This window comes from Procambarus clarkii, chromosome 74, assembly GCF_040958095.1.
Source record: "Procambarus clarkii isolate CNS0578487 chromosome 74, FALCON_Pclarkii_2.0, whole genome shotgun sequence".
In the NCBI taxonomy this organism is placed as follows: Eukaryota; Metazoa; Arthropoda; class Malacostraca; order Decapoda; family Cambaridae; genus Procambarus; species Procambarus clarkii.
The window spans coordinates 16,986,417-17,003,694 of record NC_091223.1 but is presented as its reverse complement, the minus strand read 5'-3'; the positions used below and the strand labels follow the sequence as shown (position 1 = coordinate 17,003,694).

Below are 17,278 nucleotides of genomic sequence, written 5' to 3'. Positions count from 1 at the left end.
TCTCCAATTCCTCATTGTGGCCAAATTTACAGAGTCCAAGTTGATCTAACAGATCAAATAGCAGCAACAACCCACCACTTTACAACAATCTCCAGGACAATGCGGCAGTCGCAAACCAAGAGACCAGTATGACGGACGTTCAACAAACCCCAAATCACGGCTGACCGGTAGGAGGGGGTACATACAGCCAAGGATAAAACAAAAATGGAAAATAAGGAGCCACATACTGCAGTAAACAAAAATCCAGCTACAGTATGAGGGCCAGCACACATACAAATGAAAGCAAACATGACAGGGATCTTTAAAACCATGGGGAAACTGCAGAAGACTTATTGGCTGATACAAGGCTGGTCTTTGATATAATAGAATTTGGTTAGGATCAAACATGTCTAACTTATGCTTAAAAAAATCCAGAGATTACACATCTATAACATTACCCATTAATTTGTTCTATAAATCTGAAGGACAGCCTTAATCACAAACCAGCATTTTACAAGGTCTTTCCTTAATCTAAATCTTATCCAATTTGTATCTATTAATGTTTTATTCCACATTCGGCACCATCCTAGGAAATTAGTACGTACTGAAATATCCACATTATCATCTCAAGTCAACTTATAAACCAGGTGTCCATTACCCCACACATTGTTAAACGAATATCATTCACTAATTACCCGACAATGCTTTCATTATGATTGCAGCCAATGTTTATAGATTTTTTTACATGTATGCCATGCTTTCTCACACATTCACTTACCATACCTGCCCAAATTTACAGCCCCCTAATCATCTTCCTTCTACATTCAAACTCTCTTAGCACCACTATCATCTGTTTGTTCAACACAGCTAAAAAAAACTATTAACAATTGAACAATTGGTGACCCATACAAGTATCTAATTATACTAGATTTCCTTTACAACAGTATCTTCATATTAAACAAAAACAATCTTACCCAATGTTTTTGAAGACTGAACTCCAGGCTTTAACTTGCATTCCATCTTGGGTTCTACTGGGCATCTATAAGATGGTTTTAATCCACCAGTTGTCTTGAGAGATTTAATGTTTCGAGGGCTCTTGCATTTACTGGACACCACAGCAGGTTTTTTAACACCAATTCTTTTCTCTTTGGAAGATTTAAGAGATGGTTCAGTCACCAGAAATACAGGAGTTGGAGTGATTCTGCTACGCTTCGAACATGATTCCTTTGAATGTTTTTCTGGAAGCCTTTTGGAATGTGAGGGAGAGATTTTTATGAACAAAAGCCCTTCATTCCCCTGATCATTTTCTTTTGAAGTGCTTTGGTCTTCTGAAGAAGTTGAAAGGGGTCTTATTTTGCTATCAGTTGATACTGAAGAACATTCATTATCATTAACCGAGTGGAGTTGACTTTCAGCATTATCAGCACATTTATCTATGCCTTCAACCACAACAGGATCATCAGTAATGGTTATAATCTCTTCACAGGTACTAGTGTATCTTTGTTCTTCTGTGAATTTAGTAAATGTATAATTAATAGTAGTTTTTACCTCACCAGAATCTTGACTTGCTGGAATAAAAATATGATTTTCATTTTCCAAAAGATCTGGATTCAGGAGCTGTGAAAAATCTTTAGTTATATTAGAGGAAAATTCTTGCACTTTGTTCACAGCCGGGTCTTCTGTCTCGTTAATTGGAAAATCATTTGACACGTTCAAAGATATTTCTTTTGTTTCTCTCAAGCAAATGTTATCCAACGCACACACATTATTTTTGTTCAAAGAATCAACCTCCTGATTTGAGGGCACCTCCGTACCGCTGCTCATGGGCACCTCCGTACAGCTGCTCAATGGCACCTCTGTACAGCTGCTCAATGGCACCTCTGTACAGCTGCTCAATGGCACCTCTGTACAGCTGCTCGTGGGCACCTCCGCACCGCTACTCGTGGGAATCTCCACACCGCTGCTTGTGGGCACCTCCACACCGCTGCTTGTGGGCACCTCCACACCGCTGCTTGTGGGCACCTCCACACCGCTGCTCATGGGAACCTCCACACCACTGCTCATGGGAACCTCCGCACCGCTGCTCATGGGAACCTCCGCACCGCTGCTCATGGGCACCGTCCGAGTTTCATTTAAAGGCAACTCATTAATATTAGCCAAAGGAAACTCCCGAGACTTATCTAAATGCAAACTATGAGTCATATTCAATGGTATATCATATGATTTATTCTTTGGAAAATCTTGAGTCTTATTTGAAGGTAAATCCTGTGTTTTATTCAAAGCAAAAGTGCCCTCCTCAACTTCCATAATTGTACTGAGACACTGGGAGATACAAGGATCAGATGCATTTGAGTCGAGACAAACTGGTTTACCAAATTCTTGAGCTTCATGCTCAGGTTCCACGAAAAGTTTACGACCCTTATCAGAAAGTCTGCGGTGGTCTACGAGCTCCTCTGGGGGAAGAGATTTGATACTTGTTGAACATCTGCGGTGATCAACACCAGGAGAGAAGTCAAAATCTGCCAGAGATGCCACAACAAAATTCTCATCTCCTCTTTGACCCTCAACTTTAGTATTCTCCAGCTCTCTCTTATTGGCACCTTTAAACAAGAGAAGCTCATTCAAGGCAGCACTCTCGTAAGGAGGAAGGTGGAGTCCAAGTGGCTCACTTCTACGACGGTGATCGGAATGTTGCTTCGAGTTACTTAAATCCGTTATCCCAATGGTGCTCATTCTTCTAGGATGATGTGTATCCGTTACTTGGGGTAAGAACGATGGGGAAAATGTTGGCAAATCTTTTACTATGGTTTCATAACTAGTATGTTGATCATCCACAATGACAAGATCATCTGGATGTAATATGGAAGTTTCTTTAGTAACTGTACCTGAACTCAATCTGTTAGGCAAGGCATTATCATGGGCATCAGAATCAGCTTCCCTGGTAATCAGTATGTCATGATTATTAACATGAAATGTTTCAGAATCTGTTTCCAAATCCAGCCTCTTGCAAATAGTTGGGTTTAATTCATCCCACTGATTATTCATCTCATCCTTATTACTGAATGTTTTCTCAAGACTATCAGTACTCATACTATCCCCCAAAGCCTTCCTCTGGTTTGCAAGTTCCAACTCTAAAATATTAGAAACGTCTGTTAAGTTAACATTCTTCATTCGTGAAACTGTATCACCAATTTTTGGTGTTGGAAATTCCAGTGTAACGTTAAAATCTTCCATTGCTAAAGCTGGTTCTGAGGGTGTACTCGGAGCAGTTTCATACTCGGAAAACGGAGATTCGGGAGCTGTACACATTCCCGACTGTGAATAATCCAAAGTGTCTTCCGCTTTATTAACTGTTGTACTCTTGCATGACTGCATATGTGGCTTGGGGGATTCTGGGAATTCTTCACTAGTCTTCAATTTCTCTAAAAGGTTCATACATGAAGCTTTTATGGATGCATAATTATTAGGGCGCATTTGTGGACCGGGTGTAATGGGTGTAACTAGAAGCATGCCTAATGAAACCGGGCCCAAAGGTGGAGATACTCCAACTGTGGGAGTGGAGGTATTGGATGAACCAGAGTTTTCCATCCACTTGTCACTCTGAAGTCCAACTTTTTGAACTGGTCCCAGGTGTTTTATATCTGTCTGCTCCTTAACAAATGTTTGTCTCCTCATAGGAGAATCTGAGACATTACAGGCAGGAAGCTGACTTGCAGACACAGAACTAAATGTTTCCACACTAGAAGTTATATAAGTTTGGCGCCTTATTGGTGTGGCTATTTCATTACAGTCCGGCAAATCATCTCTTTCGAGTGGCCTGAAATTTCCCTCTTTTGAAGCGACGAAAGTGTCACGTCTCAATGGTGAAGCTGCTGCTTCACAGTCTGGTAACTGACCTTCAGTTATATTCTTGAAGACTTCCTTACTAGGAACTGAAACACTACTCTTAGATTCAGGAGAAATGGCACCTTCATCAAGGTCCTCCTGTAATCTGGACATGCCTCTGCGAGCAAATGTTTTCCTTCGATGAGGAATAGACTTTTCTGAACTACCAGGAAAAACATCAGTAACTCTCCACACCTCTTCTGAGTGAGTAGAGTTAGTTTTAATTATTTCTTTGGAAGAAACAAGTGTTTTTGTCTGATTGTGGTCAGATTCTCTCACAACTTCATATGTGTGACTTTCTCTCACTTCATCATACACTAGCTCAAGAACCTCCTCTTGTACAATATTTGTTTTTGATACTTCCTGATCAGTCACATTTATAACTGCATCTTCACCAAGCAGGCAGTAGGTCATTCGCCTTGTATGCAAATCCTTATCTGAAGGGTTTTTCCACATAACATGTGCTTTTTCTTTACTAGGGTTCTTTCTCAAGCTTGACGGAAAGTCAAACTCGATTGTTGAAATAGAAAGGTTTGAAGGAGCCCCACAATCTGTATTCGCGAGCAAAGTCTCCGAAATCTCTGTAGAGTTCATTATTGATGGTATATCAACGCTCTCTTGACTTGATGTAGATAATAAAACTCTTCTTAGAGATTTTGATGGAACCTATGAAATAATTGAGATTTAATTAGGTTCCACATGTGACAAGAACTCAAACTTCACTATGTTTATAACAAATTATATAAAATTAAAGAGCTTGTATCAAATGGATACACGAGTCTTACAATTTCTAATATAAAAAATAACCTAGCTAGCCCTACTAGCTATACCTAATAGAAAAGGTTAGACAACCATTTCTGCATATCTTTAAAAAATAAATAGAATAAATAAATGTACCCCTGTGAAGTCCAAACTAGTAATAGGAATACCAGAGCTTCTATCCATTTAATCATTCTCCATTTTACAGCAAGATGGGTTCACCCAGAACTGTCTATCCACTCCAATCTCTAGTTCAACAGAGTACTAAATTACAGACAACTAAATTTAAAATATTACCTTTGCGCTTGTAATTTTAATTTCTCCCTACAAACTTGAATTTCGGATTAACTTTTTATTTACTAGGGTTATGCTCGACACGCCACACCCAAAGTTTATTTGATCACACCCATTGTACTATCACAGCTACTTTAGACAGTCCATTATCATTTTTCTAATACATCAATTTACAATGTATTGATATCATAACCAATTCTCACAACATTATCACAATATTAGTCTCATTATTAATAATGATCCCGGATATTATTTAGTTACTAACAAGTCAAACTGGGTTTGTTTTATAGCCAAATAGATATTTTTAATACAGCTTAGCAGGTAATACCAAGGTCAAATAATATTTTGCCTAGCAAGACTAGTTTATCATAATTTCTAATAGATACATCCTGGTGCCACAAATGTATTTCTACCTGAAAGTTAGTCGGGCTTGAAACTTACCTCTCTCATGTTCGAGCTCAACGCGGAGAGGGTAGCATCTTGTTTAACCACGGGATCCTGAGCGGGTGGCCTCGTGGTTTGTGCAGGTGGCCTTGTGGTTTGTGCAGGGGGTTTGTTTTCAGCATCAGGTTTTCTTCTGGCATTTTTGCTAGGGCCACGAACAATTCTGGGAGCCTTTGCTGGAATGGATTTTCTTGATGCTGGACACACTGGAGCAACATTCTTTGGTTTAAGTGGTGCTCTGATTCTGGCTTTTGCTTTCTGGTGGAGGGACATTTTATTAGATTAGCATTATTACTTCTTAATCACATTATAGGAAGGCCATACATATAAGTATTATTTCATAACATCTGCAAGGGTGTTAATAAAAATTTCTAAATTAAAGGTAGTTATGGACCCCAAGTAGCCTCCATTTGGTAGGTCTGCCTCTGAAAGTTATTTTCCACCTGACTAGATATAGGAGTCAAGGAAAGTAATTAAACCAAGCAAACGTCATTAAACATGTCTAAGGGAGAAAGTGAACAGCAGCTGAGCATCTTAAGGAAACAAGGTTAGATGCGATGTCAACAGTATGCAGCGAGACGTAACATTGGCAGAGATCTTAAAACCTCACTCGAGGTGTGGGACGTACAACTACTGGAGGAAAGGGGGGGAGGTGAGGACATACGTCATTGCTCCTAAGGAAGAAGGAAGTTTGTGGCTTATGGTGAAGAATTTGTAAAAAGCTGCGAGGAAGCTTTTTGGGGGGCGACTTGTAACGTATCTCTGGTATAGTAGTAACAATATAGGGGGCGCTCTGAAGTCAGTCGAGTGGTCGCGCCCTCGAGGAACCACGGGGTGCGATTCCTTCAAGAGGATCATTTGGTCAGATGTTCCCGATTGGCACTTGTTCTGTGCCCTGACATTCGGGCCATGACTGGAAGGAGCCATTTAGAGGCATTCCAAGGGAAAGTTGTGGGGTGACCTGGTAGAGCTCCATATTTTGGGTGTCTTTGACAAGCGTTGTCACATTCTTTTGCAGTAAGAACCAAATATACTGTGCTATATTGCTTGTTATTGTTTTATGTGCCCAGAGCATCAGGTTTTTCATCAAACCTGATGAATATAGGTTTGTGTGTGAAAATATTAAGATATAATGAGTTTGAGGCGATTTGATATTATGAATGCAGAAGCAACATCAACTCAAGCGAACGAGTTCAGTGGATGACTGAGGGGATGGAGCCCCACAGCGGTCGGAGATTTTTGGGGTAGATTCGTCCATATAGGAAAGGACCCTTGCAGTACAGACCGGTACGTAGGACATTGCGAGGTGAAACTTAAGTTTGTAAAAATTATTTGTGTTCGATAGCATACATAATTTGCGTGTGGTTGTGGAGTTACAGATTTGTGTATAGGGAACTTCGGGTGTGTATGGTGAAGCTTGTGTGGAAGAATTTTTATGTGTATGATGGAATTTCGTGGATGGGATTCGTCGTTAATGATGTAGCAGCGTCATAGAAGCTGCAAGAGTACCTACTTAATTTGGCGACCCACTGGTGGATGGTCCCAGAAGTGATCTTCAGGACGTAATACAGAGGGTTATATGGACATTATTATTGTTTGAGAGATGCATGGATTCATGTAGTATGCCTGACAATGCAAGGTGAGAACGTCAGTATTTATATTTTTTATTGTGTTTACATGTACAAAGCCCAGCCTAGACATCAAAGTGACAAATGAACTGGGGGGCTGCTAGAGAGAATCAAGCAGTAGCCTAATGGACACATTTGTTGGAGTACTGATATATTATAATCGTGATGTTAGTTTGTAGGACCATGACCTGATGATTCCATACTATTGTTTGTATTCTTTGTTGTTTATAATAAATAATTGTGAGACAACCGTGTTTACCCTCGTCTTGGTGAGGATTTCAAAGAGATAATTGCAGGCTGGACAAGAGCGTACAGCAAACAAAATAAGGGGAACTAAGTGGTGGTCATCCCAGAGCAAAAGGAGAAGGTAAGTCAGTGGCTCAGTGGGGTATGTACTCATGACAATGGGCTAGTTCTTAGCCAAATCCCCAAAAAAGTATGGTATCGAGCCATTTCTCATTTAAGTTCACTACCGGGCGACTCTCCAGTGTGCGCTCCATTGGTGTTTGTAGTAATATTTGATTTTTTTGGAAGTCCTGATAAATTCGGGGAGCCCCCGATAGTATACTGTATTAAGATAGGTAATGAATAATCAAAAGAGGCCTTTCAGGTCACTACATCTCGGTACAAAATGATGCAATGAACATAGGGTGTTAAGCCACCCAGCCAAAGCTGGCTTTATTGATACAAGTGTAAACCGCTAAAAGTTAATTTGAACAAAATTCCTGTGTCAAAAAGTTCAATTCAAGTGAACGAATAAGTGCTAGACATGGTTTATCAGTTTAAATGCATGGGGTGTGTGGCTGATAAAAGAGGATTTTGAGCAAGTGGATAGTAGTCAGGGAAGGAAACAGATTGGTGCAATGAAAGCCACAATTAGAAAAAACAAGAGGACGTTGGAGCCTTGACAGCTGCTCGACGGGAGGGGTAGTGCCTACCTTCAATTGGCATGTGTATAAACAAGAATAGAGTACTGTACTAAGTACTATAATTGAAATGGACACAGAAGCACAAGTGGCATTAGAATAGAGGATAGAATAAAAATATGAGAAGATGGGAGAGCAAATGCTAGTAAATCACTAGCTGGAGGAAAGAACCAAAATAATAATAAATTCTTATATATTATTTAGTTATAAAAACTGGGTTCAGAGTCCTGAACCGGAAGAGCCTTTGGCCAGGCGAGGTTATTACAAAATGAGACTTAGGTAGACTTAAGACTTAAGTCTTAAGTAGGCATTTCAGAGAATTAGTGAGAATAATGTACTGTACTCTTAACGGATGTTTACAAACAGTTTCTATCCTATCTCAGGACTGACTCCTTCCACCCCATGAAAATGGGACAGAGCACAAGACAATAATGCATTTTGATCTGGGGAAAAAAAAAAAAATTTACATTTTCTGGGTGTGAAAACAAAAATGTATAAACTTAGTAAACTCGATTTTAAGTGATAAAAAGAATAAACTGACACCTTTTTAGGTTCCACACATGTCCCAAGAAGAACAGTCTGAGAGCGAACACCAAGATTTGATTTCCAGCAAATCAAGTCTCGAAAATTCCCTTCTTGAACTGGTGTCCATGACAGTACAAGCTCCACACTTGTAGATGGTTCCAAATCTAATTGTACAGCTGAGCATGTTATTCCACTTTCTGGCTTTGGGAACTTCTCACAATTCACCTGAAACAAAAAATAAATAAGCCCACTTAAAAATTATTTGTAATTATTTCTATAATTAACATATGGTTGAACTGCATTAGAGGGTTCGAAACAGGAATAAATTGTCCACTCCGTCCTTACACTAAAGGCATCCTAGTATTTTTGTGCACTATACAGCAAAATGTACAAACTGAGCACATTTACTGGAAATAATGTACACTAATGTTCATTACATTATTTCAATGTACATTGAAATAGACACTGGTTAAATTGTGAAAACAGTATCCTTTTCAGTGATGTCAGCACTGTTTCCCTCTCAATACAAGCCCAAAACATTAAGTACTGCCCCATATAGCACCAATTTGTTTCGCCAGTTCTTTCTCCGCCTTTTTTTTTTTTTTTTTTTTTTTTTTTTTTTTTACAGTCGGCGCTATCTATTTAGGTGGGCACATGTATTCTAAGTGTTGGCAAGGGATTGTTGTGTACTTTCCTGGTGGTTGTGTGTACAGGGAGCAAGATACAGCTCTAGAGTCCCAATTGTGAGAAAGGGGGGGGGGGGGGGGGATCAATGCCAGTTTCTAGATATGGCCAACAGATGGCATCTGCCACCCTTTACGTTCAGTGTCTTGTACTGCTGAGCATTAAGATTTAACATTTACACACACTAGCATGGCAAGTAGTATCCTTTAATGTTTTATTGACTGCATCTGGAAAAAAAGATCGTTATACTGGCCAACAACTAGCACTTAGGCTCTTGTACTCGCCTAGTTGTGCTTGCAGGGAGTTGAGTTTTGGCTCTTTGCTCCCACCTCTCAACTGTCCAGTTGAGCGTTTTTAACAATGCACCATTCTAGGTATCTGGATTAGTCTACCTAGACCTGCAGGATCCTACATCTTTGGGCAAAGTCTTCAAATACGACTTAATATAAAATTACCCACAGTCATTTGGCGAGAAGGCTGAAAATGAACACTTATTTATGCATCACTTAAAGTAACACGTGTGCCAATTTCAAAACAACGTTAATGCAGATTTAAAGACTGACCCAAAGCCAGTATAAATATATAAAAAATTGAAATATTATACAAGCAAAAATTGCAATCACCATCATTTCCCAGTATGATTAAATTGAATAAGATGAAAGGAGAGCAATATAATGAAAAAGGTAAGATTTTACAAATTTGTACACATCCATTCATCACATCACTGAAATGCAGCACTCGCCCAAACAGGCACCTTACATCTTAAAATGTTCCTTCAGAAATGTCACACAGTACAAACTAACACCTCATACCCTCCTTACACACTGTTAACCAGCCTTGACCCTTACAATTACTGTACCTGTGTAATGGTCCTTCAATCCTTGCTTCCTCACTCACCATGGTCACCCATCTTCCTCATGTTCTTCTGCAAGTCGAACACCTTTCATTCGTTCATTTGATACACTCTTCTATCTTGCCATTTACCTATTGCTTTTACTCTCTTTCAATGATGTTTTCTTTCCTAAATCTAAATTCTGTACATTACACATGGTTCTATAATAGTCCATGTTTGCTGCTCTAATTCTTGATTTTCCATATTCATACTACACACCATACATGATAAGCAGCTGTTACTGTTTTCTGCTGTCCTTTGAAAATCTCATTTTTTGCACAAAGAATTCACATCAACATGATGTATCAACAAGAAACTCAGTAGGAGCCATGAGGAGGCTTCAAAGTACCCAGTACAGGACAGTACCAGAGTACCCAGAATACCTTCGCATGGCTCCTACCAATTTTCTCATCTCGCTTTTCATTGTGCCAGGCGCTTTCTTGACACTCCTCAATTTTTGCTATACAAATTTTGTTTATCAATTACACATTACAGATACAGTGTTGTATATAAATTGATCAACCACTTCTTCAACATCTCCATACACGTTTATTTCAATTTTTGCCCTCCGCCACATTCGCTCAACAGTTCTCCCAGAAATTTATCCAAATTTCACCTGGACTACATAAATTCTTGAAAACCACGAGGTACAGAAATACCCAATTGCAGGGATAACCAATAAATATGCAAGTGCACATAGAAAAATAAAAATAACTAACCTGTTGTGCCTGGTCTTTTGGATTAAGTATTTTGAGTTTTCGATGACAAGTGGTTCCCAATTTGACTGTATCGAAGGTTATCTTTGGGCTGTGTGTAAAGTGAACGAGACGCAAAACTGGAATTTCTTCATCCACTGGCTTTGCCTGCTGCTTGTGCACCGGACTGATCTGAAATTTCAAGTAAACTATCTTCAGTAAGGGCATGTAAATGAGGAAATATTATTTAAAGTCTCTTAATGAACATGCTCACCTTTCTGAGCAAATGACCAGAGCAGCCAAATGAGCAGCTCATTTGGCTGCTCACCAAGCTAAAATCACATCCATGAACATGGTCATGTGCAGGCAATGAGTCACAATAACATGGCTAAAAGTATGATGACCAGACCACACACACTAGAATGTGAAGGGACGACGACGTTTCGGTCCGTCCTGGACCATTCTCACAATCTACTCGAGAATGGTCCAGGACTGACCGAAACATCGTCGTCCCTTCAACTTCTAGTGTGTGGTCTGGTCAACATACTTCAGCCATGTTATTGTGACTCATCGCCTGCACATGGAGGTTTTTCCAGAGCCCCACACAAGGAGCCTCAATAAATTTGATGATGAGATTTAGGCCCATGGCCTAGTACTAGAACTTCAGGGTTATTCAGCACTATGGAAAGATGATTCAACACAAGTAGGTAGGAGTCCAGAAATCCCAAACTCAAATCTTCAAACTGAACCTTAAGCGTGACTTTTTTTTTAGGTGGCCAACTAAGTCGACTCATACAGTCATGCATGAAGCTGGCCGAACTTTCCCAGCCTGCACAGTAGCTGTCAGTTTATGCTCCCTTGTAGCAGTAGCCTTGGTACACGGGAGCAGAGATTTGACGGTTGGGGAGGGGGAGAGGAGGAAATGTATACGCTGTTAAAAGATATCCCAACACTGCTAATCTTGAGGTTATCGAGATGATTTCGGGGCTTTAGTGTCCCCGTGGCCTGGTCCTCGACCAGGCCTCCACCCCCAGGAAGCAGCCCGTGACAGCTGCCCAACACCCAGGTACCTACTTTACTGCTAGGTAACAGGGGCATCAGGGTGAAAGAAACTTTGCCCATTGTTTCTCGCTGATGCCTGGGATCGAACCCAGGACCACAGGATCACAAGTCCAGCGTGCTGTCCGCTCGGCCGACCGGCTCCCTCCCCGGCTAAGTAACACACAAGGAACCAGACAGGAAATTATGCACCCCTAGATCCTGAGCAACCTTTGTGCAATTTCCCAGGATTGAGCAGTTCCTCTGACCAACAGCTGCAGGATAGCAAGAGGGACAACCACACATGCACAAGCAAATAGCCTTTTCAAGCATCGGCTACAACACCTATTCAATGACTAGAATACAGACTAGTGCAAACTTTAGCAAGCAAATCCTCACCAGCTGCTAGCTCAGAAGAGAAGGCTGGCACCTTACTCAACCCAACCAGCTTAGCAAACTACCTGAAGCAAGGAAGTAAAAAGCTCGTAACAAGCAAGGAGCTTCAGCCCCAATGCAAGAAAAACAATCTTCAAATAGACTGCAGTAAGACGAACCTGGGCATGCTGCTGTAATTTCATTACATCTTGAGAAGAGGACATTGAGAGCCTTGTTAACCCAAAAAGTGTAATAATTGTCCCGTGACAACCCTGTCCTTTGACCTTTAATATGCAGCTCGTGAAAAACTTAGAGAATTCAAAAATTCTCAAAATTGACCTGAATCTAGAGCAAGAAACGTGCGGCTAGATAAACAGCCGTGAAACCTACTGAAGGGAGTTCAGTGTAAGTGCAGACGTTGAACTGTACAGACCTAGCTGGTACACTTTTATATAAATCTTATTTAAAGTCTGACAACTTTGTGAAGGATGATGGCTTCAACAAATTGTAAGAAAAGAAAATATGGAGACGAAAAAAATTTTCAGCAAGAGTGGAAGGGTTTGCATTCACGGTTGAAGGAGGAAAGCCATTGTGCCGTACCTGCCAAGTGCCACTCGGTCGTTACAAAGCCAGTAGCTTCAAGCACCACTATGAAACTACAGTAATCAAACTTTTTGTATGATTATCCATATAAATAAGACTTAAGGAAAAAAGTTTGTTAAAATCAATAAATAGCCAGCAGACACTTTAATCCAAATAACAAAACTTCAGCAACTAATAGCACAAACACCAGTTCACACCACACTCGAGACATCTCTTAGATCGGTGGTGATGTTGCCGGCAAAATGCAAATCAATTTAAAAAAAAATAATTTAGTTTGACTTGACGAATCAATAGACATAATACAAGACAACCCACAACTGGCAATATTATGTTTCCTCTGATGTAAATGAGAAAGAAGAGATGTTGGACTTAATTCCACATGAGTGGCATTAAAGAAAACATGTGAAGTGGTGAAGACATTAAAAATGCAATTGACAGGACCTTAAGAAATATTGACGTTCCACTGAATAAACTCAGTGTTGCAACAGATAGAGCACCTGCAACAATTTAAAAACTGCATGCATAGATAAATATTATTGAATTTAATATGCATTTTTTTTTTTTATACTTATAAAAAAAATTCTAAAGTGTGTATATAACAAAAATATAAGTAAATTTTGTTCATGTCTTGCAGCTCTCGAACATCTGAGTTTTATCATACTGACTCTTACAGTAAGCAAGTTTGGTCACCCCTACTGTACACGATGGTGCTAACTCGTCTCTCAATTAGTACTGTACTTGCTCTTTCACAAAAGCAATGCCAATGACTAATTATGACAAATGTCAAATCAATCCAAAAGAATAATTAACCCTTATAATAATTTGAATGACAATGCAATTTGTGTAAAATTAATGATTAGTTTTCTAGATGTAATTTCAAGATAGTACAAGTACCTGTGTTTTTGACTATACTTTTCCCTATTTAAGCTGAAAGAAAGAAGCAGGAAGAAAGTGTTAAATCTGGTTTCAAACTTATGGTACACAAGAGCTACAAATATCTTAAATCTTAGTTGTTTTTTTGTAATGTTATGTCTACGACATTAATTTTTTTGTTTAAATTCACGTTTCTACAATGATGGAGTCATTCCAACCATAAATAACATTAAGTAAATTACTACAGTATTAACCCTTAAACCACGCATATTGGGGGGCCCAGAACCGAAAAATATTCAAATTATATAAAAATAACTTAAAAATGTTACATAAATCTCCAACTTATTCGCTTCAGCGTCATGAAACTTTCATTAGAATATTTTCAGAAATTGATTTTAGACAAAGTTTTTAAAAATAAGAATGTTTTGTTGATAAGGAGAACAGCTCCTATTAACTGGAACCGAGGGATAATGCAGCACGAGATGCAAGTACCTGTCCGACGCTCAAAAGACGAATAGTAGTAAGAAGTGTCCACAAAGTGGATATGCAGCTGATGCCTTTATAGTATTGCCGAGTAATACATAATAAAAATGAGTATGCTATTGTGCTCTATTTTGTTATATATATCATAAATACATAGTCCAATATTAATGTATGTCACTTTCATCAATGTCCCAAAAATATTCCCACCCCACCCTCCAAGATTTTAGTCTTTTCCTTTGTTTATTATTTGATTTTGATGTAACCTGGGTGTTAGTCAGCTGTCACGGGCTGCTTCCTGGGGGTGGAGGCCTGGTCGAGGACCGGGCCACGGGGACACTAAAAAGACCCGAAATCATCTCAAGATCTCAAGATAACCCTTACATCCTGGAGAGTGCATACCTTTCCCTAACTATGTGAAGATGGAATGAAATTGGTCAACAAATAAATAAGTCAACTCGCAGAACTTGGGACCGAATTTTTTGGGGCCGATTTTTTCTCAGATTTCAAACTATTTTCTTTGTCTCTCTAGGTTGTTTTGATGATTAGGGACCAGATAAGGGCTTTTTCACTTGTATAAAGTATACCCTAAATATATCTATTAACCATTATAAATTATCCCTGTATTTAGTTTTTTGGGGGGGTTCTTTTTTCTTGACTGCATTTCAACACATTGACCTACAACTTTCACATATTCGAGTACAAATGCCAAACAATGTTTATTAAAACATACAATTAAATTAACGAATTAGAACTACCTTTATTGTCGATAACTTCAACTTCAATTCTACGAAACTAGAGTTTCAACTTTGAATGGCTTCTAAAATTCCAGTTTTTAACCGATTCTCACCATTTTGACGGTGTGTGCTCAGCTGTCTGTTCTACAATCCCCTCAGAATGAATTTTTCATAAACTCCATACATTTGGAGTTATTTTTTTTTTTTGGTCTAAATTTGCCGCATATTTCAAATGTCATATTGACGATTTTTTTCATAGTACGTAAACTATACTGAAAACCTATATTCAAATTTGATGATCATATGCTATTCTAAGAGCATAGCACCAAATTAACAATTGGTGATAATTTATATTTTTGAAGCTCATTTTCAAATCTGAAGTTTTCAATATTCAATTTTAAAATTATATTTAATTCTCTTGTTTTTAAAGTTACGTTGTGATCATTTATACAAAGTTGGAGCATTTTCCTAGTTGATTATGCACAAAAAATTGGAATGCTTGTGAAAGTTTTGAAAACTTGAGTTATGTCAAATCGTATGTGTGTGTTTTGCACAGTTTATGGGTTAATGGTACATTATAATTCATATATACAATAATTTTATATTGCATGCAATATTTATTGAAGATCAAATTATTTAAGCTGAAAGTTTAGAATACAAAATATTACATTATTACTACCCCATTTCCCATTTTCATGGATCAGGAAGGTATTGGCTTGAAGAAAAAAATATTAAGTACAGCATGTAATACCATTAGAGGTTATAGACAAAATTAAACAAGACATGTTTTACCTTTAGTATTGCATTTAAAAATGGCATCAAAACTTAAATGTTAGAAATTCAGCTTACCTCAAAATACGAGGTAGACCTGGACTGGCTTTTTCTGGTAGTGGGGTCTTTCTCCGGTGAGGGATTTACGACCAGAAATCCCCCGTGACTCATTGTGCCACACTTGGCTGCGAAAAATAAACAGTAATTATACATTTTCTGTCAAGGAATTTTTAAAGGATGTAGACATTTCTTGTCAAACAATCAACAAAATGTAATTATTTCAATATGCAACTATCTTGAGGTTATTTTGAGATGATTTTGGGGTTTAGCGTCCCAGTCCTCGACCAGGCCTCCTTTTTGTTACACGCCCCCAGGAAGCAGCCCTTAGTAGCTATCTACCTCCCAGGTACCGATTTACTGCTAGGTGAACAGAAGCATCAGGGTGAAAAACTCTGCCATTTGTTTCCGCCTCCATCAGGGATCGAGCCCAAAACCTCAGGACTACGAATCCGAAGCGCTGTCCATTCAGCTATCAGGCCCCCCCCCCCCCAATAGACCTAATATACAAGCTAAACTCGCTGCTGTTCCATATTCCATCAACTTAGGCAGGACGGCAGAGCGACTGTCTCGCTTCATGCAGGTCGACATTCAATCCCCGACCGTCCAAGTGGTTGGGCACCATTCCTGTCCTCTCCCCCCCCCCCCGTCCCATTCCCAAATCCTTAACCCTTCCAAGTGCTATATAGTCGTAACGGCTTGGCACTTTCCCCCGATAATTAACCTCTGTTCCCTCAACATTCCATCAAATAAACTCGTATACGAAAACCTAAACATTTACACTTGTGGATTTCAAATCTGGAAATATTGTAGCAAGACATTTTAACCATTACTTATGTAGATACACTTCCTACATGCACGTCTCTAAATTCCCCTAAATGCACGATTCACAGAAAAACGCAACAATGAATAATGCTCTAATGTCTAATATTGAACTGTGAATGAAAACTGGAAAAAACAAAAAAAAAAATTGAAATTAAATGCTTGTCCTCCCGGACGCCATTCATCTGATATTGAGTATTTTGATGTCATATATATTACCATTACCCTCAGTTTCTTTTGCAACTACAGTACATTTTTATGTATCTATGATACAGCTTGGATACATATATATGACACAGCTTGACCCCGTGTCTGTTGTCTATTGACTACAAGTATTGACGCCAATGTGTTATATGAACTAATAGCCAAGCACATACAGACATACAAATCCTAAAAGGATACATATATATATATACTGTATATATAAATCCTAGATTGCCATACACATTTGTGTTATAACTGTCATATATATATTATATATAATTACGGCAATAAAAGTAAAAATATTCTTCCGTCAAGTGGCCCTTTGACTGACCAGCCCTTAAGTGAGGGGCTTCACACACTCCTTTCCCCTGCCAGCCCTTGACCAGCCGTGGCCCTCTCACCTCACCACGTATGCAGAGAACGTCATACGAACCTCTTTAACTCTGAAATTGTCCAACTTTCATGGCAGGAGCTGCGACTCTCTCTCTCTCACCACCTCCTGTTGACACTTTTTTAAATCTCCACGGGTTCAAATACCTCGACTAATCAGAGCGCGCGTACCATGTGTCTGCCAATGACAGCGGCGTGCGGCTCAGGCACCAATCCC

General features: G+C 39.1%; 1 protein-coding gene across 1 annotated transcript in view; it reads right to left on the bottom strand.

The window, feature by feature from the left end:
* Nucleotides 1-17,073, bottom strand: part of LOC123767405 (serine-rich adhesin for platelets) — a 32,391-nt gene extending 15,318 nt beyond the window's left edge. Inside the window, exons 1-6 of the mRNA XM_069313014.1 lie at nucleotides 17,003-17,073; nucleotides 15,667-15,773; nucleotides 10,736-10,903; nucleotides 8,459-8,665; nucleotides 5,359-5,619; nucleotides 954-4,530 (exon numbers count right to left, since the gene is read on the bottom strand). Coding sequence (XP_069169115.1) covers nucleotides 954-4,530; nucleotides 5,359-5,619; nucleotides 8,459-8,665; nucleotides 10,736-10,903; nucleotides 15,667-15,759 — 4,306 coding nt within the window. The 5' untranslated portion in view covers nucleotides 15,760-15,773; nucleotides 17,003-17,073. The remainder of the gene's footprint in view (nucleotides 1-953; nucleotides 4,531-5,358; nucleotides 5,620-8,458; nucleotides 8,666-10,735; nucleotides 10,904-15,666; nucleotides 15,774-17,002) is intronic.
* Between the last annotated feature and the right edge of the window lie 205 nt (nucleotides 17,074-17,278).